The following is a 25,778-nucleotide window of genomic DNA, read 5'->3' as shown; positions in this document are numbered from 1 at the left end:
TTGTGACCCAGTATGTGATCTATCCTGGAGAATGTTCCATGTGCATTTGAGAAGAAAGTATATTCTGTTGCTTTGGGATGCAGAGTTCTAAATATATCTGTCAAGTCCATCTGATCCAATGTATCATTGAGGGCCCTTGTTACTTTATTGACCGTGTGTCTAGATGATCTATCCATTTCTGTAAGTGGAGTGTTAAAGTCCCCTGCAATTTACTACATTCTTATCAATAAGGTTGCTTATGTTTGTGAGTAATTGTTTTATATATTTGGGGGCTCCTGTATTCGGCGCATAGACATTTATAATTGTTAGCTCTTCCTGGTGGATAGACCCTGTGATTATTATATAATGCCCTTCTTCATCTCTTGTTACAGCCTTTAATTTAAAGTCTAGTTTGTCTGATATAAGTATGGCTACTCCAGCTTTCTTTTGACTTCCAGTGGCATGATAAATAGTTTTCCATCCCCTCACTCTCAATCTGAAGGTGTCCTCAGGTCTAAAATGAGTCTCTTGTAGACAGCAAATAGATGGGTCTTGTTTTTTTATCCATTCTGATACCCTATGTCTTTCGGTTGGAGCATTTAGGGCATGTACATTCATATTATTTTTCAAAGATGTGGGTTTAGAGACATTGTGTTATCTATAGTTTTCATGCTTGTAGTGATGTCTCTGGTATTTTGTGGTCCTTGCAACATTTCACTCACAGAGTCCCCGTTAGGATCTCTTGTAGGGCTGGTTTAGTGGTGATGAATTCCTTCAGTTTTTGTTTGTTTGGGAAAACCTTTATCTCTCCTTCCTTCTGACAGACAGACTTGCTGAATAAAGGGTTCTTTGCTGCATATTTTTTCTGTTCATCACATTGAAGATTTCCTGCCATTCCTTTCTGGCCTGCCAAGTTTCAGTAGATCAGTCTGCCACTAGTCTTATGGATCTCCTTTGTAGGTTAGAGCCTGTTTTTCCCTAGCTGCTTTCAGAATTTTCTCTTTATCCTTGTATTTTGCCAGTTTCACTATGATATGTCGTGCAGATGATTGCTTCAAGTTAAGTTTGAAGGGAGTTCTCTGTGCCTCTTGGATTTCCATGCCTGTTTCCTTCCCCAGATCAGGGATGTTCTCAGCTATGATTTGTTTAAGTACACCTTCAGCCCCTATCTCTCTCTCTTCTTCTGGATTTCCTATGATAGGGGTATTGTTCCATTTGATTGCATCACTAGTTCTCTAATTCTCCCCTCATACTCCTGGATTTTTTTATCTCTCTTTTTCTCAGCTTCCTCTTTTTCCATAATTTTATCTTCTAATTCACCTATCCTCTTCTCTGCCTCTTCAATCCGTGCTATGGCCCCCTCCATTTTATTTTGAACCTCATTTCTAGCATTTTTCAGCTCCTTATAACTATTTCTTAGCCCCTTGATATCTGTAGCAATAGATTCTCTACTTTCCTCTATGCTTTTTTCAAGCCCAGCGATTAATTTTATGACTATTATTCTAAATTCTTGTTCAGTTATATTGCTTAAATCGTTTTTGATCAATTCATTAGCTGTCACTACTTCCTGGAGTTTCTTTTGAGGAGAGTTCTTCCATTTCATCATTTCCAGTAGTCCCTGCAGTGGCTCCAAACTGCAGGGCACTTCCCCTGTGCTGTCCAGAGTAACTTGTGTTGGTGGACGGGGCCACAGTCAGACCCCAGCCCACTGCTGGGGTCACAGTCAGATTGGTGTGTACCTTATCTGCCCTTCTCCCAGGAGCAGGACTCACTGTGGAGTAGTGTGGCCCCTGTCTGGGCTACTTGCACACTGCCAGGCTTGTGGTGCTGCTTCTATGGGATCTGGTGTATTAGCTGGGGTGGATCCGTAAGGTGTACAGGGGTGGAAGGCGTAGGCTTAGCTCGCTTTGCCATTTGTGGTCCCATGCAGGAGGGGACCTGCAGCCCCAGGAGTGAGGCCGACCCGGCAGAGGGATGGATCCACAGAAGCACAGAGTTGGGTGTATGGGGATTCATTTTCCTCTATGTGGATCCCCTGGTGGTTTCTTTTCTCAGAGCCTCTTTCCTGTGGGCAGCTCTCAACCACCATTTATGTCCTTCCTAACCTCTCTGGTGTGACTTATTCTCTATATTTATTTGTGGAGTTTATTCTGCCAGTCTTTGGATTGATCTCTGGTTTCTTAATGGGATGTGAGTGATATCTAGTTGTAAACATGGGATGGAGTGAGCTTAGGGTCCTCCTACTTTGCCATCTTCACAAACCTAAATTCCACTTATTTTTTTTTAAGTCACTGGGATCTCTAGTGATATTACTTCTTTTATGTCTCATATAATTTGTTATTTTATTTTCTCTTTTTTTTTTCTCAATCTCTCTAACATGGGCTTTATCAAATTAATTGATTTTTAAGGCTATATTTTAATTTTATTGACTCTTTATCATCACTTGTCCAATTTCTTTTCTTAACTTTATGCATACTTTGGGGTAAACTAGATTTTTTTGTTTATTTTAATTTATTTTGAGAAAGACTGAGAGAGAGAGAGAATGTGAGCAGAGGAGGGGTGCAGAGAGAGAGGGACAGAGAGAATTCACAGGCTCTGTGATCATAGCAATGTGAGGCTGAATCTCACGACCATGAGATCATGACCTGAACTGAAATCAAGAGTCGGTTGCTAAACTGACTGAGCCATCCAGGTGCCCCTCCCCTAGATTTTTAATGTGAAAACTCAAATATTTTATTTTAAACTTTTTTTCTTTTTGTGTAAGCCCTTTAAAGCTGTACATTTCAGTCTAACCACAGCTTCTATTGCATATCATACATGTTGATATTTTGTGTTTCTTTTTCATTTAGTTAAAATATTTTCATTTTCTTTGTAATTCCTTTTGTCTAGCAGATTGTTTTAGAAGTATTTCAGTTGATTTTCAAATATTCGTGGATCATCTAGATGCCTTTTTATTATTTATTTCTGATTTAATATTTATTGTTTTTGGATGTACATATTTTGAAATTTATTGAGACTTATTTAATGATAGTAATTATTTTTATCTTTTGTTTTCCATTTTTGCTTGATTATCTCTATGCTGTACAAACTTCACAGTAAGAGAATGTGTTGAAGTGTTGTATTTATTTTTAGTTACTAATTGAAGTGCCTCTAATAATTTCCTCAATGTTATATTAGAAGACAGATTTTATTAACTTTGTTTCTAATGAGTGTTGCTTCTTCTAAAAAATGCAAATATTGAACACATGTTTTGCTTATGGATTAAGCAAAAGATGATCTATTCTAGTACCATCCACCTCAATGTAATGAGAACATTGCATCCTGCTGTCAATGCTTTGCAATATTGTGATAAGAAAATGAATGTTTGAAATGTCATTAAAACAGCAATATCCTGATTGATATATGTATTATTGGGATGGAATCTGTTTTTAGATTTAAATGTAAGTTCAGAAACCCCGAAGTAATAACAGCTTAAATCAAGGATAAGTTATTTTTATTTTGGGAAATTAGAATTCTATTAATTGCATGACATTTCACAGTATAATTTTACATTGATTTCTACACAGTGACTTTCATATCCAGGATCATCTCATAGTTCATAATGGAAGCTTTGACTACAATAGTTAACCAAAATTATAGTCACCAATAGAATAAAAACCTGGCTGTCAACATTACTTTCTATAACTTAAATTTATGGTTTTGTTTTAGGCCAATTATCTGACCTTTATATAGATGTTATACTAACTTTACAAAAGGCTAAGAAATGTAGACACTACACAAGGAAGCCTTGTATTTGACTGAAAACCAGAAGCTCAATTATCAAGGAAAAATGAGAGAATGGAGAATAAGAACATCCAGCAAGTGTTTGCTAAGACTCAAGCTTCAAATTAATTGTCTAGTTGGATATAATTATGACTGATATTTTCTTTCTAATGTCAACACTAATTTATACCCAGAAGTGTATCCCTTATAAACGAGTTCACACATAGTAAACACATCTTACATTGTCTAGTTTTTAGTAATGTTCTATCCTTTCTCCTTTTGGTTTTTGGTATTTAGATAGAAATCGTCAGAATTTTTGGCAATGTAATAATAAATCAATTATTTGTGGTTATTCTAATGGTAGAGTATGTTCAATAGGGTGTGACCTCCAAAAAATTTAAAAACCTTATTTTTTGCATGATCCTCATGTAAATAATATTTCCCTGTGATAGTCCAAAGGACTAGGGTTTGAGTCTATTGTTGTAAAATCCAATAAGTTCATATTAGCTATATCTGTCATCAAATTATAAATCTTTATGAATATAACTTTTTCATGTATTAATACTATTCAGAATAATAAAAGTCATAGTGCAACATCAACAAAAGAATGTACTATTTACAACAGATAGTTTATTCCATGGACTCATTTATTTAAATATATATATATATATATATATATATATATATATATATATATATGTGCTATATATGTGCTAGAGAACAAAATAGTTGGAATGCCTTTTCTCTGGAGCTAAAAAACTAGTAGGGGAAGACAATGAGTAAATAATTAAATAAATAATAGTTTGGTTGTTGATAAATATTAAAGAATAATAAGTGTCACTAAAAGAATAAAGATGTAAGGGGGTGGTATTTTAGATGTGGGTTTAGAAATGTTATCTCTGAGTAAAAAGTTGGTATTGGACTCTTGAGTTTAGGTGACATATTAGGGCTATAGGCACCAATATCTGAGCTGTCAGGTATAGGTGTTATTCAAAATACATACTTCAGGATTACCTATGAATAAATATAGACAAAGAAGTGAAAAGCTCAATCTCTTTTGTTAATACAGGATATTATAATATTTAGGGACCATGAAAGGAAAAGGAAGCAACAAATGAAACAGAGTATTTTGTGAGGTAGGAAATGTAAGAGAAAACAATGTCATGAGTGAGTGTAATATAAGAACCAATAAAATTCCATCATTTATTGCTAACTAAATATTTAATATAAATTCTTGCACAATTGACTTCCCTTGTACAGAAAATAAAATTTTGACACTAACAAAATTGAGCATTTTGACTGTTGTGGAATACTATTAAATAGCTTTATTCCAAGTCTAGGCAATTTATGAAGTAATACTTAACATAAAAATTTGAAGTTTGACGTATGTTTAGTCATTCCAGTGGTGTGAAGATCTTTAGTAACTGCAGCATGGAGGATTTTGCAAATTTTATTTCAAATCCAAAGTCCCAATGTCTTCAAAATCAGCCACACTTAGATCCATCATACAAATCTGTGGTTTGTGGTAATGGACAAGTGGAACAAGGAGAACAGTGTGACTGTGGGAGTGCAGAGGTTAGTACTACTTTGGAAGATATGCGTGAAAAATTATAAATAAATTTTTATACTGCCATTTTCCCTAGGGAATCAAAATCACTTTTCTGAAAAAAAGTTAAAAAGGCATATAGAAATTTTAATAAACTGATAAGTGCACTTATATATCAGTATATGGATTCAGTGGTTCATAGATTATCCTTACAGATGATTTTCAAGATCATTAATTCTGTAACTATGTTGACCTAGGTTTTCACTTTCCCTCTTGAGTGTGTTCTTCCCTAGTATAGGAATACCTCAGAGCTTTGTGGGTTTTGTTCCAGACAACCAGAACAAAGTGAATATCACAATAAAGTAAATAAAATGATTCTTTCTGTTTCCCAGTACATACAATTATAAGCTTATATAATCCTATAGTCTACTAAGTGTGAAATAGAATTATGTCTGAAAAAAACAAGGTACGTGTCTTAAAAATACCTTATCACTGAAGAATGCTTTCAGCAAGTCATAATCTCGCCGTAATGCTGATGGCTGCTGACTGATGAAGGTGGTGGTTGTTGAAGGTTGGAGTGTCTGTGGCAGTTTCTAAAATAAGATGGCAATGAACCTGCCGGCATTCATTGGCTCTTTTATGAATAGTTTCTCTGTAAGCATGTGGTGGTGTTTGAAAGCATTTTACCCTCAGTAGAACTTCTTTCATATTGGGGTCAATCATCTCAAACTTTGCTGCTGTTTAATCAACTAAAAGTATATAATCTAAATCTTTGGTTGTCATTTTAATAATCTTCACAGCATCTTCAGTGGGAATAAATTCCATCTCAAGAAACCACTTTCTTTGCTTAGCCATTAGAAGGAACTCCTCATCTGTCGAAGTTTTATCGTGAGATTTCAGTGATTCAGTCACATCTTCAGGCTTCATTGCCAATTATAGTTTTCTTTCTATTTCCATCACATGTGTAATTACTTCCTACACTGAAGCCTTGACCCTCTCAAAGCTATTCATGAAAACTGGAATCAACTTGTTCCAAACTCCTGTTAATGTTGGTATTTTGACCTTTTCCCATAAATCATGAATGCTTTTTATGGCATCTAGTATAGTGAGTCCTTTCCAGAAAGTTTTCAACTTACTTTGGTCAGGTCTGTTAGAAAAATCACTATCTATCGCAATTATAGACTTTAATCAATGGGCTAGAAAATGGATGTTGTGTTAGTAATCATAAAACAACATTAGTCTCCTTGTACCTCCCCATCAGAACTCTTGGGTCACCAGGAAAATTGTCAATGAGCAGTAATATTTTGAAAGGATTCTTTTTTCTGAGCTGTGTTTCTCAACAGTGGTCTTAAAATATTAACTAAGCCATGTTGTAAACAGATGTGCTGTCATCCAGACTTTTTTGTTCCATTTATCGGTCACAGGCAGAGTAGATTTAGCATAATCTTTAAGAGCCCTAGAATTTTTGAAATGGTAAATGAGTATTGCCTTCAACTAAATGTCATAGCTGCATTAGCCCCCAACAAGAGTCACCCTGTCCTTTGAAGCTTTGAAGCCAGATATTACCTTCTCCTCCCTATCTATGAAAATGACATCTTTCAATGGAAGGCTATTTTGTCTACATTGAAAATGTGTTGTTTAGTGTAGCCACCGTCATTAATTATCTTACCTACATCTAAATAACTTGCTACAGCTTCTACATCACCACTTGCTACTTAACTTTGCACTTTTATGTGATGGATACAGATTCTTTCCTTAAACCTCATGAACCAACCTCTGCTAGCTTCAGACTTTTCTGCAGCCTCCTTATCTCTCTCAGCCTTCATAAAATTGAAGAGAATTAGGGCCTTCTTGTGGGTGAGACATTGGCTTAAGGGAATGTTATGGTTGGTTTGATCTTCTATCCAGACAACTAAAACTTTCTCTATATTAGCAATAATGCCATTTTGCTTTCTTATCATCCATGCATTCATTGATTTTTAATTTCCTTCAAGAACTCTTCTTTTGCATTCACTACTTGACTAACTTTTTGGTGTAAGAGGCCTAGCTTTGGCCTGTCTCAGCTTTCAACATGCCTTCCTCCCTAAGCTTAATCCTTTCTAGCTTTTGATTTAAAGTGAGAAACATTTGACTATTCCTTTCACCTGAATTAGGCCAACTAATAATCCTGTAATTTCAATGTTGTTGTGTCTCAGGGAATAGGGATGCTTGAAAAGAAGGAGCGAGGGGAGCAGTTCATCAGTGGAACAGTCAAAACATAATTAAGTTTATTGTCTCATATGGACAATGGTTCATGACACTCTCCAAAATCACAATAGTAACATCAAATGCCACTGAAAACAGATCTCCATAACAAATATAATAATGAAAGAATTACCAAAATGTGACACAGAGACTGTTGGAAAAATGATGCTGGTAGATTTGCTCAATTTAAGGTTGCCACTTTCAATTTGTAAAAACAAATAAACAAACAAAAGTGATGTTGGCAAAGTACAATGAAATGAAGCACGATAAAATAAGGTAATGCCCACATTTCTTCCAAGCTTAATATCTGCTGGCATTCAGGAAAATAGGTAGAAAGTTTTCACAGTTCAACAGAAAATGAGGCATGCTTGTGGCTTTGAATATTTTAATGCAGGTCAATATTTAAGTAAAAAAATGTTTGGCTCATTCACAATCAACAAATGCATGTTCTCCAACCCACAAAAATCTTAGATAAAGCTGCTTGATTGGAGAGAGGTGGGAAGACTAGAGATAAAAGGAATGCACTAAAAGAGAGAGATTGTGAGACTCATAATGGGTGTATGGATGTGAGGAAATCAATACATAAAAGGAGTTCAGTGTTCCCTACAGCAATAGCTGAGGTCATGAATGTGTACTGTCCCTAATAAGAAAGTGAACTTTTAGATACCTAGTTGGATGACGTGCTTTTAAGAAATTATTTTCCAGTACCCACTTGTGTTTTTCTTGTTTGGGTCTAAATGGAAACACTTTGAAAATTTTTAGTAAAAATTGACAATTGTGTATCTTAGTTCTATTAATTATAATATAAGTGAGCCAGTTCCTGTGATATAACTTTATTCTCTGGAATCCCGTATGGGTAGCAATAACAATAACATTGATTAGGCAGAATAGTTCTGGAAAATAGTTCAAATTTAGTTTGCCCTAATAAGTATTTGACTATAACTCATATTAAGACTACTGAAATCCATGACTTATTTTTGTGTAACTTATTGAAATTTTTGCCCAATTAACCCTATTCCAAATCCCTGACAATTTAAAAAGTGTGTGTGTGTGTGTGTGTGTGTGTGTGTGTGTAAGCATTGTCTCTCCAATCTTCTCTATTCTTATCTGTTGCTTTAAGTGTAATAATAGAATTTTTATAAACAAAATCACATGGATGAATCATAACATTAATCAAGGCATAATAAGATATGGATGAATCATAATTTCAGTCATATTTAGAAATATTATTTTCTAACTCTTTGCCTTTAGAGAATAAAAGTAAGTTAAACTTTGAACATCCCATAAAAGTTATAGGCTTATTAAAACACAATAGATTCATAAAGGCTGATTAGGAACTAGTCACTATAATGAAACCGATAAATCATAGTTTCCATTTATTTTATGTCTTGTATTTAACTATCTGTTTGTCTACAAGAGCCAGAGAGCTTGATGTTTTGGCTTTGGTGGACTCAGAGTTTCAGAAAAATCCTACTACAGTATAGTCAAAACTACTCTAGGGATAGAAAGAGTATACAGAATAGCAGAGTAGTAACCAATAAATATGTGTTAAGTAAATAAATAAGTGGCTCTATTTTTTTATGTTTGCCAACATGTAATTTAAGCACCTATCTGTATATTAGATAATACTCTGTCACCGTTAAAATATCTATCTAGTGTGAATGAAAGTTGGAAGTTACTTCAGAGCATTTGATTTTCCTTTCAGGATTGTGCTGCTAACTTAAACTCATGTTGTGATCATACCACATGTACATTAACAGTTGGTTCAACTTGTGATATTGGTGAATGCTGTAAAAATTGTCAAGTAAGATCCTTTTAAATTTTTCTGAACAAAGTCATCTTTTTTATTCTATTCATATGTTCACATTCTGCTTCGTTCAATATTATTTACTTCATTTCATCAGTATTTGGCAAAAGGAGAAATATGTAGACCTTCCTCTGATGAATGTGATCTCCCTGAATATTGCAATGGATCATCTGCAACATGTCAAGATAACTTTTTTATTCAGAATGGGCATCCATGTGGAGAGAATCAATGGCTTTGTCTGAATGGAAGTTGTATAAGTGGGATAAAACAGTGTGTGGATTTATTTGGTGAAGGTATTTATTATAATTTTATTTCTCTTATATGTGTTCTTCTGGAAACCAAAAAGAAGTAGATGTTGATACATAATTGTGATTTAAAAAATAATGTAAGGGCCTCCTGGGTGGCTCAGTTGGTTAAGTGTCCGACTTTGGCTCAGGTCATGATCTCACAGTTTGTGAGTTTGAGCCCAGCATTGCGCTCTGTGCTGACAGCTCAGAGCCTGGAGCTGGCTTCAGATTCTGTGTCTCCCTCTTTCTGCTCCTCCCCCACTCACACTCCTTCTCTCTCAAAAATAAACATTAAAAATTTTTTTAAAAATAATGCGATTTTTAGTATATATATATATATATATACACACACACATACATATATATGTATATATATATATATATATATTATATCTTAAAGGATTATAGAAAAAAGTTAAGGAATGCTGTAAAAAAATATCAGACAAGTTGTCTGGAATTAAAGGTATGAATTATTTCCACAAAATAATAAGGGAAAAGATTCAAAGTCTATGGGCTCTTCATTTGAGAAGGAAAAAAGCAGACTGAATATAAGTTACACTTCCCTCTCTCACTCCATATCCATAGTTTTCTTAGTAAATATAAAATACATACATATGGCTGTGGACATTAGAGGATCATAAATATAAATTGGCATGAATAGAATTTAAATCACACATGCAGATACACACAGCCAGATACACACATTCACACCTGGGAACTACAAGGATAGTTTATGAAAATCACAAAAGGGAGTAATGAGGATCCAGTAACTACCAAATAATTGAAAGATGATGTGCACTGAGTACACATGGTACTAAATATACATGGAATCATTTGCTGAAGAAGATGGAGACAGCAGCAATGGCAGCAGCATTTACGTCTATATCAGAAGTAAAAGAGTGATTGATAGAGGAAATATTTAGGATATTCATATAAATAGCCAAGTGGCTCAACCTTTTCTCAACTGTAATGGGTAATTGCCTACTTTAATTTCTGTGTAAAAAGGAGTTACAAAGTAATGATCAACTCCAAAAATGGACATACAATGACAAAGAATGACTATTGGTTTGAAGAAAGGCAAAACAAAGATATAAGGAAAGAAACATAGAATGGTAAAGTGCTCCTCCCAGGAACTGGGTGATTTGAACCACAAAGGAAATTTTGAAGAAAGATATCTCTATCTCTCCATCTCTCTGTCTCCTCTCGCTCTCTCTCTCTCTCTCTATCATCTCTCTCTATATATATATCTATCATCTATCAATTATCTATCATCTATCTATCTGTCTATCTATCATCTATCTATTTACTATCACTGATCTCTACCTATCTCTTATCTATATCTGTATCATGTCTTCCTTATCATCCATATCATCTATTTATTTATCTCTATCTACCTACCTATATATGCATACAGATAAATAAAGAAAGAGAAAGGGAGAAATAGGAAAGAAAATCTTGATCTGAAAGGAATACTGGTTAAAATGTAAAAATAAGCATATTGGTTAGATCATTGAAAAGGTAGAACTTCTGTTTCAGCTGGCAGGTAAAATTGCGAACTTCACCCAATGTTAAATACATAGATTAAAAAAAAAGTATGTGAAAGCACACATTTGAACGCATATAATTTGCTTTCCAAATCTATTTCTGTACGGGCTGATTGTGAATGATGTTAAAAACAAAAAGGGAAACTAAATGAGGAGACAGAAGAATTAAGCAAGAAGAAATCATCATCATAGAAATTAGCAAAATTCATTATTGGCTAAAAAACACATCTTTTAAAAACATTTTAAAATATAAAGAATAATATGAAATGAAGTTATTAGTATGTCAAAAATGTAAGTTGACCCCTAGAAGAATAAAAATGGAAAAAAAAATAGTTTCACCAGGAAAAAAAAAAAAAAAAAAAAAACAACTGAAACAAAACTCAATCATTCCAATAAAATGCAGCACAAAAGAGAAATTAAAAATTAACATTAGTCAAGTATTCATTTTATAATCCAAGCTACAAGAATAATAATAAAATAATTTGAAAATAAAAGCTTATAAAGGAGGGGTGCCTGGGTGGCTCAGTCGGTTAAGCATCCGACTTTGGCTCAGGTCATGATCTCATAGTCTGTGAGTTTGAGCCCTGCATCAGGCTCTGTGCTGACAGCTCAGAGCCTGGAGCCTGCTTCAAATTCTGTGTCTCCCTCTCTCTGACCCTCCCCCGTTTATGCTCTGTTTCTCTCTTTCTCAAGAATAAATAAACATTAAAAAAAATAATTAAAAAAAAGATTATAAGGGGAAAAACAAAAGCAAGAAAATTCTTGATTAACTCAAAAGGCAAAAACAAAGTTAAAAAAATAACATAAAATAAGAGAATAAATTCTAAGACAGCTTATTTACATTTAAATATTTTGTAATTATGTTAAATATAAAATCTGCATTAAATATTAAATTTAGGGAAAGGATGTAACAAGTACTGACATATGTAACTATGAGAAAATAACTAGAAAAACCAAGGTACACTGTATTGATGATATTTTAATTTTTTTAATGTTCATTTATTTTTGAGAGGGAGACAGAGCATGAGCGGGGGAGGGGCAGAGACAGAGGGAGGCACAGAATCTGAAGCAGGGTCCAGGCTCTGAGCCATCAGCACAGAGCCTGACACAGCTGGAACCCACAAATGGTGAAATCATGACCTGAGCCTAAGTCAGAAACTTAACTGACTGAGCTACCTAGACGCCCCAAGGTGCTTTCAGAATCTTAGGAAGAATGTCTTTAAAGAAAAAAAGAAAAAAACACATAAAGAGATCATAGCAAAACTACTAGGAAAAAAAAATGAAAAGAGAACAAAACATCTAAAGTGGGAGAAAAAGACACAGTACCTTTTAAAAAGCAAGTGGAGGGGCGCCTGGGTGGCGCAGTCAGTTGAGCGTCCGACTTCAGCCAGGTCACGATCTCGCGGTCCGTGAGTTCGAGCCCCGCGTCAGGCTCTGGGCTGATGGCTCAGAGCCTGGAGCCTGTTTCCGATTCTGTGTCTCCCTCTCTCTCTGCCCCTCCGCCGTTCATGCTCTGTCTCTCTCTGTCCCAAAAATAAATAAACGTTAAAAAAAAAAAAATTTAAAAAGCAAGTGGAGTCAGATTCCTTGTCGACAATTACAGAAGCTAGATGGCAAAGTAAAGATACTTAAAACTGCTAAAAGAAAATAACTACTCACCCACCCAGAATTCTTAATGAGCAAAAAATACCCTGTACATCTTTTCAATAAATGTGCATGAACAACTGTACATTCATATGCAAAAGAATGAATTTGAACCCCTACCTCACACCAAACACAAGAATTAACTTAAAATGTATTACAGACGTAAATGTAAGAGCTAAAACTATAAATTTTTACAGGAAAACATAGGCATAAATCTTAGTGACCTGGAATTAGGCAGTGTTTTCTTAGATATGACACCTAAAGCACAAGTGATGAATGAAAAAGGCATAAATTGGACTTCAAAAATTTAAAAAGCTTTCATTCTTCAAGAAAGTGGAGAGGGGCGCCTGGGTGGCTCAGTCGGTTAAGTGTCCGACTCTTGGTTTTGGCACTCATCATGATCTCATGGTTCATGGGTTTGAGCTCTGTATTGGGCTCTGAGCTGACAGTGCGGAGCCTGCTTAGGATTTGCTCTCTCCCTTTCTCTGTGCCCCTCCCCTGCTAGTTTGTTCACTCTCAGAATAAATAAAGACAGTTCGATGAATGGGAGAATATATTTGCCAACCATATTTTTAATTATAGACAAAATATATACAAAATATAAGAAACTCATCTGATTCAACAATAAAAAGACAATGTAGTTTAACAAATAAGCAAAAAATTAGATTAGACATTTCTAAAAACAAGACATAGAAATGATTAATCATAGGGGCGCCTGGGTGGCTCCGTCAGTTGGGCGACCGACTTCGGCTCAGGTTATGATCTCACGGTTTGTGAGTTCAAGACCCGCGTTGGGCTCTGTGCTGACAGGTCAGAGCCTGGAGCCTGATTCAGATTCTGTGTCTCCCTCTCTTTACCCCTCCCCTGCTCACACCCTGTGTCTGTCTCTCAATAATGAATAAACATTAAACAACAAATTTTTTTTAAAGAAATGATTACTCACATGAAAGATGCTCAACATGATTCGTCATTAAGGAAATTTAAATTAAGACCACAACAAGATACTTCTCCACACTTACTAAAATAGCCATAATTAAAAGACAATAGGAATTGTTGGGAGAATATGGCAAAATCTGAATTCTTATGCACATGCTTGTGGGAATATAAAATGGTACAGATACTTTAGAAAGCAGTTTGGAAGTTCCTTAAAATTTTGAACCTAGCAGTTTAACCCCTGATATATGCCTAAGGAAACTTAAAACATATGTCCCCACAAACCTTGTATACAAATGTTCACAATACCATTATTCATAATAACCAAAATGTAGAAACAACCCAAATGTCCATCAACTGATGAACTAGTAAATAAAATGCAGGATATTATTTAGTCAATAAAAATTAAAGAAGTGATGATATTTGGTATTTACCAATAAATTTTGAATAAATTTTGAAAACTTTACGCTAACCTAAGAAAGCCAGAAACAAAATACCACAGATTCTATGATTCCGTTAATAGTAAGCATACAGAATAGGCAAATATTTAAGACAGAAGATAAATTAATAGCTGCCTAAGGTTAGAGGGAGGCAGAGGATGAATGTATGAATGTAATTCTGTGTGTGTGTGTGTATTGTTTGACATATCCAATTTAATATTACAGCATATTGATGACCACCTTTACTGTCACAACTTAATACTCCTGAATGCACTGCAATATGATATCTGCTAAAAATCGTGTGTTTTGTTGCTTCGTTGGTTGTTTTTAAACTTAAAAGTGTGAATGTTTCTCAATTTCCTCCTCTGTTCTCTTGGTCATTTTTCTCTATTTGTGCCAGTCTTATGCTATCTTAATTTCTCTCCATTTATATCTCAGAGACAAGTTTTGTCTTCTTCCTTTTGTATCTTCTTCATATGTGTTGGCTTAGCTTTCTTCCATATGAACTTAAGAACCAGATTAATAAATTAAATCATGCATTAATTTTAGTTGAATTGATATCCATGTAATATTGAGTTATTCTGTGGATGATCCAATGAGTATGAAGTGGTATCTTGTGGTTTTGATTTGCATTTACCTAAAGACTAATGATGAACATCTTTTCAATGTTCTTATTGACCATTTGTATGTTTTGTTTGGAAAGATATCTATTTATATCATTCACCTATTTTTTAATTGTTAAATTCATGTTTTACAAATATTTTCTTTTGTTGTCTAAATTATGTCATCACTTTTCTGATGGCCTCTTCTGAAATGCAAAGTTTTAGTTTTGATTAGGTTCAATTTATTTATTTTTTTTTGTATGTGCTTGTGATTTTGGTGTTATATCTAACAGAGCATTGCTTAATTCAAGGTCCTGATTTGTTTTTCCTGGGAGTCTTATACCTTTTCCTCTTAAATTTGGGTCTATAATCCATTTAGAGTTAATTTTGTATATGGTGTGAAAAATGGTCCAACTTAATTCTTTTAGCATGTGGATACCCAGTTATCTCAGCATCACTGTTGAAAAGATGATTATTCACCCATTTAAGTAACTTGACATCTTTGCTAAAAAATCACTTGATTGTAAAACAATTTATTTCTAGACTGTAAATTCTACTCCATTGATCAATACATCTATATTCTTATGTCAGTAGCACACTGTCTTGATTACTGTAGCCTTGTAGTTTACAAATCAGGAAATGTGAGTAATCCAACTTTTTCTATCTTTTTAAGATTATTTTGGATATCCTGGGACTCTTGCATTTCTTAAATTTCAGAATCAACTTGACAATTTCTGAAAAAAAGTCAGCTGGAATTTTGATAGTAATTGTGTTGAATTACATATCAATTTGAGGTGTAATGTTATGTTAACTATGTTATAGCTTAGAATCCATGAACATGGGATGTCTTTCCAATTATTTTTATTGTATTCAGCTAATTTTAATTAAATGTTTTATAGTTTTGTAATTATCAGTATACAAGCTCCACACTTATTTTGTTAAATATATTTCTTAATATCTAATTCTTTTTGATGCTATTATGTATAGGATTTTTAAAAAATTTCATTATTCATTACTAGTGTGGAGATATAAATTGACTTTGAATATTGAACCTTTATCCTGCAAAATTGCTAAAATTCTTTATTAGTTCCCATAATTATTTTTAATAGGTAGCTAGGATTTCTATATATCAGAAAATGTCTTAGGAAAATGGATATATTTTAATTTCTTAGTTTATAATCTATATGCCTTTTATTTTTTCTTCTTGGCTTTTTTTCCTGACTAGTATTTCCAATATAATATTGAGTAGAAGTACTCAGGGGATATATTATGATTTGTTCCTTATCTTAGGGGTTGAACTTTGAGTTTTTCATTAGTAAGGATGATATTAACCATGGTTTTTTCATAATCCTCTTTATTAGGTTAAGGAAGTTCCATTTCAGTTGCCCTGTTTGTTAAGGTTGCTGGTTTTTTTTTCCTTAAATCAAGAGTAAAATGCTAGGCTTTCCACTCCTTTTTCTGTGTCTATTAAGTGATTTTTTTTTTTTTTTGTCTTTTAGTTTATTGATATGGTGCATTACACTAATGTCTAGCCTTGCATTTCTGGAAGAGATACCACTTGGTCAAGTTGTGTTATCATTTTTATATTGATAGTTATGGATTCTTGGTATATGCTTGAGATTTTTTTCTTATTTTTATTGTGAAAAAATAGACATGACATAAAACTTACCATTTTTACTGTTTTTACAATTCACTGTCATTTTACAATTAACATTACTTTGCAAATATCACCATCATCCATCCCCAGAACTTTTTTCGCTTTTCCAAACTGAAACTCCATATCTATCAAAGTTGATTTCGCTGTTGATTTTCATGTGCAACTGTTTTTAACATTTTTATCTATATTTTCTTTTGTCGCCAATGCTTTTGGCATTATATCCAAGAAATAATTGCTAAATCCAATGCCAAAAAACTTTTCCTGTCTATTTTCTTCTAAGAGTTTTATAGTTTTTCGCATAATGTGTAGAGAAGTTGAATCACTATGTTGTACACCTAAAAGCAATGTAACATTGTGTGTCAACTATACACAAATAAAAAAATTAAAGTTTTTATTTAAATTCCAGTTGTTAATATACAGTGTAATACTAGTTTCAGGTGTACAATTTAGTGATTCAACACACACATACAACACCTGGTACTCATCAAAACAAGTGCACTCCTTAATCCTCAGCATATCTAAGAAAAAGTTTTATGTTTGTAGCTCTTACATTTATGTGTCTAATCCATTTCATGTTAATTTTAGAATATCCTGTAAGGTAAGGGTTCAAGTTCATTCTTTTGCATGTGTATACTCAGTTTTCTTAACACCAATTGTCGAAAAGACTGTCCTTTCCTATTGAATGGTTTTGGCACACATAAAAATCATTAGACATATATGGAAGGATTTGCTTCTGGGGTGGCTATTTTAGTCTGTTGGTGTATATATCCGTATGTTAGTATGCCAATGTACATGGTTTTGAATACTGTAGCTTTTGTGGTAAGTTTTGAAATCAGGAAGTATGAGATCTCCAAGTTTTTTCTCCATTTTTAAGATTATTTTGACGATTTCAGGACCTTGAAACTCCATACGAATTTTAAGATGGGTTTTTCTATTTCCGCAGAGATACATTGTTGGTGTTTTAATAGGTTTGCATTGAAGCTGTAGCTCACTTTGGATGATATTGCCGTCTTAATATTTTTCCTCCAAGTCATAAATATAGGATAGCTTTCCATTTTTGTGTTTTCTTTAATTTTCTTCAGCAGCACATTGTGGATTTCATTGTATAAATTTTATTTCACTTTGGTTAATTTTACTTGTAAGTATTTTTTCTTTTTGATGCACTGATAAATAAAATTGTTTACTTAGGTTTCTTTTGGGAATTTTCATTGCTAATTATAGAAATGCAATTGATGCCTTAAATTTTGTATCCTTAAACTTTGCTGAATTTATTAGTTGTGTGAATGTGTGTGTGTGTGTGTGTGTGTGTGTGTGTGTGTGTGTGTAAAATCCTTAGAATTTTCTTTATATATACAATCATGGCAACTATGAGCAGAGATAACTTTTTCTGTTCCAATTTAAGTTCCTATCATTTCTTTCACTTGCCTCTTGCTTTAGACTAAGACTTCTACTAAAATATGGCATCCTTGTGTTGCTCCTTGTCATTAGAAGAAAAGCTTTCAATTTTTCACCACTGACTATTATATTAACTGTGTTTTTTATAGGTGGCCTCTACTATATTGAAGGACTTTCCTTCTACTTCTAGTTAGTTAAGTGTTTTTATCATTAAAATGCATCAAGTTTTGCTTCTTGTGCATCAATTGACATGATCATGTGTTTTTTCCCCTTTATTCTGCTATTTTGGTATATGACATCATCCTTGTATTCCAGGAACAAATCTTACTTGGTAATAGAATATGCTAATGGTTTTGGTAATAATGCTTTAATATGCTCTAGATTTCAGTTTACTGGCATTTTATTATTCATCACTGTAGATTTTTTTAAAAGTTTGTGTTTAAATTCCAGTTAGTTAATATACAGTGTAATATTAGCTTCAGGTGTACAATATAGTGACTCAACACTTCCATACAACAATGAGTGCTCATCACAATTGCACTCCTTAATCCGCATCACCTATTTAAACCACCCCCCCCCCCACCTACCTCCCCTCAGGTAACCATCAGTTTGTTCTCTACAGTTCAGTTTGTTCTTGGCTTTCCTCTCTCTTTTATTTCCCTCATGTTCATTTGTTTTGTTTCCCAATTCTGTAGATTTCTTGAAATTTTTATGTCTATATTTGTGAGAGATATTGTCTAACATTTTTTTTGAACTGTCTTGTGTTGTTTTAATAATCAAGTCACATTGAATGACACAAAAAGCATTCCTTACTCATAGTTTTGGGAACAATCTGCAATGTATTATGTTGTCTGAAAATTTTGGAGAATTTACCAGTGAGGTCATCCACACTCAGCCTTTTCATTATGGGAAATTTCCTGATAATAATTCAAATTTGCCAGCCTTGTTGATCTCTTCAAAGAACCAAATTTTGGTTTTGTTGATTTTCCCTGTCACTTGTCTCTTTTTTATTTTATCATTTTCTTCTATAATTCCTATTAGTTCTTTCCTTCTGTTCCTTTTATGTTTAGAATACTTTTTTTTCAATATCTTAAGATAAAATTCTAGGTTATTAATTTGAAATATTTCTTTCCTATTTTAAGCATTTACAGATATCAATTTCCAAATAGCAATTTCAATGTTTTTCATAAATTTCTGTATGTCATGTTTTTATTCCTATTCATCTTAAATATTTTCTAATTTCCCATGAGATTTTTTTTTCTTCAATGCTTTGGTTATTTAGGAGTGTGAATTTTAATTACCATGTTTGTACATTCCCTAATGTACTTTTATTATTGATTTTTAATTTAATTCCATTGTATTCAGAAAACATAATTGAGTATTCAGAGAACATAATTCATATGATTTCATTTCTTCTCAAATTACTTAGACTGTTTTGGCCTCACATATGACCATTTTGAAGAATTTCCAAATGCATGGAGAAGAATATGTATCCTGCTCTTGTTGGATAGAGTGTTCTATAGATATGTTATGGCTAGTTCATTTGTAGTGTTGTTCTAATTTTGTATTTCCTTACTGATCTTCTATTTCTTCTGTCCATTATTGACAGTTGACAGAATGTCAGCTATTATTTTTACCTACTTCTTCCTGCAAGTCTGCCAGTTTTTATTTCATAGATTTTGGTGCTTTGTTCCTAGGGGATATGTTTGTAATATTTTCTGTAATATTTCTTCATGCGTTGACAATCTTATTGTAAAAATTGTTTGGTTGTCTTTAGTAACATTTTTTTTCTTATACTTTGTGTGTCTGTGTGTCTGTGTGTGTGTGTGTGTGTGTGTGTGTGTGTGTGTGTGTGATGTTTCTATAGCCACTCCAACTCTCAGTGTTATTGTTCTGGGTTTTGTATTCCTTCCTGACTGTGGATTGCCATGTCTGGTGTGGTGTCTCTCTCTGCCTCTCCTACTGGATTCTATGAGAGTTTTCTCCTTTGTCCAATGTGTAAGAGTTGCTTAGTTAGTTTTTAGTTTTTTGAGATGAAATTTTTCCATATCTAGCTACAGATTTGGTATGTCTATGGGAAGAAGTGACTTCAGAATCTTCTTATGTTGCCATCCTGAAATGGAAACTCTATCCCTATTAGCATTTTAAAGATGTTACTTTATTGTCATATTGTTTCCATATTTTCTAAAGAAAATCTGTCAAATCCTGTCTCTTTTCTCTTTAAGCCATCAAGATTTTCTTTGTTTTTTAGCAGTCTTCATGTCATATGTTTGGGTGTATTTGTGTATGTGTGTGTAATTCTTCTTAGTGTTCTGTGAGTTTCTAGGAACACTGGTATAAATCCTGTATTATCATATGGATTTTCTTAAAATTTCAATTATATTCAATAACCTCTCCATAATTATTTCAGCTTATTTTTGATATTTTTCTTCTTGCATGCTTGTATCTTTGTAATTTATACAATGTATCATGTTCTCTTAACTATTTTAATATAGGTAGATATCTTTATATTTTTTCTTGAATGAAAAGACACATTTCTAGTTAAATTTTTTCATTGTCTTTAATTTTTGCCTTTTGAAGCTCTGCTTTCAGTCTAAAATGCTTATTTTTTTACACAGATACTACTATTATCCATCTTTTTCTTCTGTTAAGTGTATGAAATGAGGAACTAATCATTTTAATTAAATCAGAAAGTGATATGTATTAAGTTTTGGTTAGAGATTAAATAACGTTCAGTCTATCTAGTTTACTGTTGTTTTTATGGCCATAACTCTTTAGGGTTTTCAACTGGGAATTGGTATATTTACTGAGACTCCTTCCCTTGGCAACTATGTAACCACAACACAGAAACTGCAGAAAAATCCACACTGCTTTATGGAAGTCTTATATTTTAATCTCCTGCTCTTCACACATTTAGAAGCAGGAATGATCCTTGAGGCAGGGAATAAAGTATATGTTGAGAGCTCTTGAATCTCTAATTTTGTCACTATAACTATGAAGATCCTTCAACCGTGGCCTATTTTTATGTCCACCAAATGGCCTGCTTCCCTAGCTAAGCGATAATTTTGACTTCTCACCCATAACCAGGTTTAAAATGACCTCTGGGATAAAATAAACTGCTTATTTCCAGTTTACTAGAGCCTGTGGGAGTTTCAGCTGAGATCCAGATTTGTACCTGTGGATCCTCTTTTGGTGTGCCATTTTCTTCAGCACCATAATGCAGTGGTTAAATCTTCCTATCAAAGATTTTTGATTTCATCCTTCAACTACAATAGAACTAATGGATGCTATAATAAATAAGATCCATTGGTTGGATTTTATGAGAATTGAACACATTGTGTGCATGGATTGGATAGTAAATGTAAAAACTGAGACTCCAGGATTTTTTTCTAAGAAAAATATGAAAATATTTTTCTAAGAAAAATATGAAAAAATAAGATATTAGTTAGTGGTTTGCCTTGAAATGATATTTATATGTTAGGTTATTGACCAATAAGTCAACTTTTAAAGTTTCTTATACATTTATAGATATCTAGACTTATTAAAAATTAGAAGATAAACTGCACACCATGGTTAATTTTAAGATATCTTTTTGGCAAGAGTGCTTTCAATTTTTAAATATTTCATTGAAATTATTTTGTGTGATCTTAAATCTAGTTTTTTTTCAATATGTGTTATGAGTGTATTTTGTATATTTTAAACCATATCAGAATTTTAAATATACTCATAAATTATTTTAAATTAACATAAGCTCAATATGACTAAACACACATTTTTTTCCAGGTGCAGATTTTGGTCCTGAAGAGTGTTATGCTCACCTTAATTCTAAGACCGATCAATCTGGGAACTGTGGTTCAGGTCCTTCAGGATACATACAGTGTAAAACTAAGTATGCTTTAAGAAATCTGTCTGAGAAACTCTATTTATTGCCTTAAGTTAGAAAATACAACCAGATAACTAAGCTTATGAGTAATCAAAATATTACCTGCCCATGAAGTTAGACTATATTCAGTCAGTCATAAATGTCTTTAATACAGAATATCTGCACTACCTTTTCTCATACATCCCATCCCTTTTATTGTCCCACAGAGTGTTTACTTTACATATAGATACATTGATAACATTAGTTAGAAGGACTGGTCATTTCTATTTTGCACGTTGTCATTTTAACTTTACAAAGTATGAGCATTCTTACAGTGATGAAAAGAAAGTGTGTGAATTTTTACTATCCGGTAAGTAAAGGACTGTGTTTAAGACCATGTGCTCTACAGCCATGTACCTTGGTGTCAGTTCCTAATACCACTGGCTTACCTTCTTGTGTGAACTTGGATATGTGCTTCATTTTTCTGGTATGCCAAATATGAATAGTAATTCCACTAACACCATTGGGTTACCGTTACTATATATATTAGAACCAGAATGTTACTGCTCTTTAATATTTTATTTTGATATGATTTCAAATTTGGTTTGGTAGTAAAAGTAAACATTCTGTAAAACATTTCTAGTTTGCATGAATCATACAAAGCCTCCCCATATACCTTCACCCAGGTTTACCAATTATTTACTTTTGCCCATTTGCTTTATCCTTCTATTTTTTCAACCCTCTTCTCTCCTCTCTTCAAAATGATTTTCCTAAACCATTTGAAAGAATATTGAAAACTATGCTTCTTTACCCATAAAAAAAGCATGTGTGTTTCCTGGGAATAAAGGTATTTTCTTACATAGCTATAGTGTAGCTATAAAGCCATGTTTCATATTAGAACTTCTGGGGCCCTTAGGTGGCTCAGCCAGTTAAACGTCTGACTCTTGATTTTGGCTCAGGTCATGAACTCACAGTTTGTGAGTTCGAGCCTCAGCCAGCATCAGGCTCTGTGCTGACAGTGTAGAGTCAGTTTAGGATTATCTCTCTCTCCCTCTCCCCCTCCCCCACTCACTCTGTCTCTGTCTCTCTCAAAATAACTAAATAAACTTTTTAAAAAAACCTTCTTTAATTGTCTTAGGGAAGTATTTATATCTATTTTGTCTTTTTCAGGAACAAATCCAGAGTCATATTTGTTTGTATTTAGTCATAATGTATTTTTCATCTTTAATCTAGATATTTTCTTTGTTTTAATTTTTTTCTTTTCTGTAGTTTTTTTTTTTTTTTAATGCTACAGAGTAATTGTTTTAAAGATGTCCTTCAATTTGGCTTTGGTGGATATTTTTCATAGATTCATGCTATACGTTTTGCCATGCTTACTACTGAAGTGATATGTATGCCCTAGTATAATTTTTAAAAAGTACATGGAATTTTTTCTCAGTCTTGTCTATTTTAGATTAAATTATATTGAGAACATGGACATATTCTGTTCCTCTTCAAACTTTACTTCACTAGGCTTAAAATTCATTGATGATTTCTAATTCCATTATTTACTCTGCCTGTAAGCTAGAAATGTACAGTAGGGAGAAGTACTCCCTTCTCTATTTATTTACTTATTTGCTTGTTTGTTTATGTGTTTATTTACATTGGTTCAGACTCAGCACTTGTTATTTTATTCAATAGTATAGAATACTTTACTGTTATTATTTATTGTGGTTCTTTTTCAAATTGTCTCAGTTTTGGCCACTGAGAGTCTCTTGTATTTGGCCAAGTGTTTGATAGGACTCTTTAAGAACTTCCAGATTTTGGGGGTGCGGCTCAGTTGGTTAAGCGTCTGACTCTTGGTTCAGCATAGGTCATGATCTTATGATTTCCTGAGTTCGAGCCCCGCATCGGCTCTGTGCTGATAATACTGAGCCTGCTTGGGATTCTCTGTCTCCCTCTCTCCCTCTGCCCCTCCTCCACTCATGCTGTTTCTGTCTCTCAAAGTCAATAATAAATAAACTCAAAAAAAAAAAAAAAAAGAACTTTCACATTTTTCTAGCACAAAATATTCTAGGCTCCTGTTATGCTTTTCCTGCCCCTAATCTGTATTCAGCTATTTATCCAAGTAGACTATATTCTTTTAGTAGAGAATAATATTTAAAAAATAAATATCTGGGCAACAGATGTGCTTATTTGCACTATTTTTTATTACCTCTGCACCTTCTCAGTCAACAGAGCTAGAACACACATGTAATATATGCACATACATGTATCATACAATTATTTATTTGCTCCTTTATATCTCTGCATTTAAAACATGAACTTACAGTGATTATTTCTGATTACACACCATAAAGTACATTTTAGTACATTTCTTATATGTTCAAACTCAAATATGCAGAAGTTATTTGTTAAAAATCATGTATAAAAATTGCATTTACTGACTAAAGAAAACCTTCTAGTGATTATGATTGTATTTTCCTTTAATCATTGATCATTTTTATATTAGCTGCTATACAGTGCTTCTCTCTTAATTGATATTTGAATCATATTGATATTGGTATCTAGGGATTTATTTGCTCCTTGGCTATGTCTCATTTCTTTTGGCATGTATACATTTTTTTTTACTTTGTATTGGATGCTATGAGTAATACATAATGGAAACTTTTCATTCATTTATGCTTCCTGAAAGCAATAGAATTTTGTTGTGGAAGGGATTTAACGTAGCTGAACTCACACTATAAACAATACCCTTCTGTGAGTTGTAGTTGAAATACTGTTTATTTCTTTATGCCTCTTAAGATGCTTTATGCCTCTTATTTCTTATGCCTCTTTAGATGCTTTTTATGAACTCCCTGGAGTCTTCACTGTACATGCTGAGTTCAGTGGTCAGACAAGATTTATGGTGAAGTTTATGCACACTTCAGTGCTAAGCTCCTTTTAATTTCTGGGCACCTAATTGACACGAGGCCCATTTTTAGTTCTGCCATCTGATTATTTAACCTAAGAGATGTTGGATATATCCCAATTCACAATATCTCTTGATATAGTTCCCATTGTTAAAGCTCAATTATCATACAATTGTTCCCTTTCTGGTTACATTTCTCTCTTTCTCCCTCTCTTTCTCCCTTTCTCTCTCTCTCCCTCTCTCCGTGTGTGTGTGTGTGTGTGTGTGTGTGTGTGTGTGTGTTTCAGTTAGAATTCTACCCTTACTGGAATCCTTAGTTTATTACATGCAGCAATCAGTGAAACTATGCACTACGAGAAACGGTGGGGTATCTTGGTTCCAGAGTTTGAGAGAGTTTTTATAGAATTTGGGTTTGTTTTAAGTGATTTTCAATTGGGTTTGAGGAAGTGGATCTTTCTTCTGAATTTGATGTTTTCAGAAAGTAAAGGTATGATTGAGTATCTCAATAAATCTTACATATGAAGAAGAAAGATTGGAGAGAAGTTAAGCTGTAACTGATAATGAAGCAACAGCCACTCATATTAGCTGGATGAGACGGATGTTTGATAATTTTGTTGTTTGGAAAATGTTTATGTTTTGTCTCTCTATGTTCATTCATAATTTATGGAGCAGGTCTGTCTTTTCTTGATGCATCATGACCACAGAGTGACTTGGCTTAAAGTTGATATTCCTAAAATTGCTTATATTCAACAGTTAAGCAGAAGATCTAGCTATAAGTGCAAGTCAGTTTGCATTTACTCTAATACTTTTCTGTTAATATCTTCACCTGAATGTCAGAGGATGCTTTTCTCTTTTTCATTTCCCTTTCTTGCCCAAAGTCAGACAAAGTCAGGCCATAGAAAATTGCTCCAAGTTACCTATGTTTTTGTCATTGCTAAGATTTTACCGATTAGGAAGTTATTTAGAGAATGTGGTATCTAGTTGGGCTCATGTTAGTCTCCCCTGCCACTTTTGCTGCAAGATAATTTGTTGAATTCTCTGATGTATCAGTGGCTGTGTGGTAGCATTTAGACCCCCAAAAAGACTCATAAGCCAAATAAAAATTTTATGGTATAATATTTGCTATAAACATATGCTCACATTGATACAGCAGACATAATTTTCAGGATATCCGTTTTGTTAAAAT

General features: G+C 33.4%; 1 protein-coding gene across 3 annotated transcripts in view; it reads left to right on the top strand.

The window, feature by feature from the left end:
• The window catches only part of ADAM2 (ADAM metallopeptidase domain 2), a 142,243-nt gene that overhangs the window by 84,687 nt on the left and 31,778 nt on the right, over positions 1 to 25,778 (top strand). For all 3 annotated transcript variants that reach the window (XR_015250074.1, XM_086703643.1, XM_025921406.2), the window contains 4 exons: positions 5,136 to 5,316; positions 9,237 to 9,335; positions 9,436 to 9,631; positions 21,624 to 21,729. Coding sequence is in view for 2 of the 3 variants with exons in the window: in XM_086703643.1 (XP_086559769.1) it covers positions 5,136 to 5,316; positions 9,237 to 9,335; positions 9,436 to 9,631; positions 21,624 to 21,729 (582 nt within the window). In the remaining variant the exon portion in view is untranslated. The remainder of the gene's footprint in view (positions 1 to 5,135; positions 5,317 to 9,236; positions 9,336 to 9,435; positions 9,632 to 21,623; positions 21,730 to 25,778) is intronic.

Source organism: Puma concolor, chromosome B1 (genome assembly GCF_028749965.1).
Source record: "Puma concolor isolate L17-30 chromosome B1, mPumCon1.1.hap2, whole genome shotgun sequence".
Classification (NCBI taxonomy): domain Eukaryota; kingdom Metazoa; phylum Chordata; class Mammalia; order Carnivora; family Felidae; genus Puma; species Puma concolor.
Note: the sequence above shows the minus strand (reverse complement) of the source record. Positions and strands in the feature narration are given on the sequence as shown.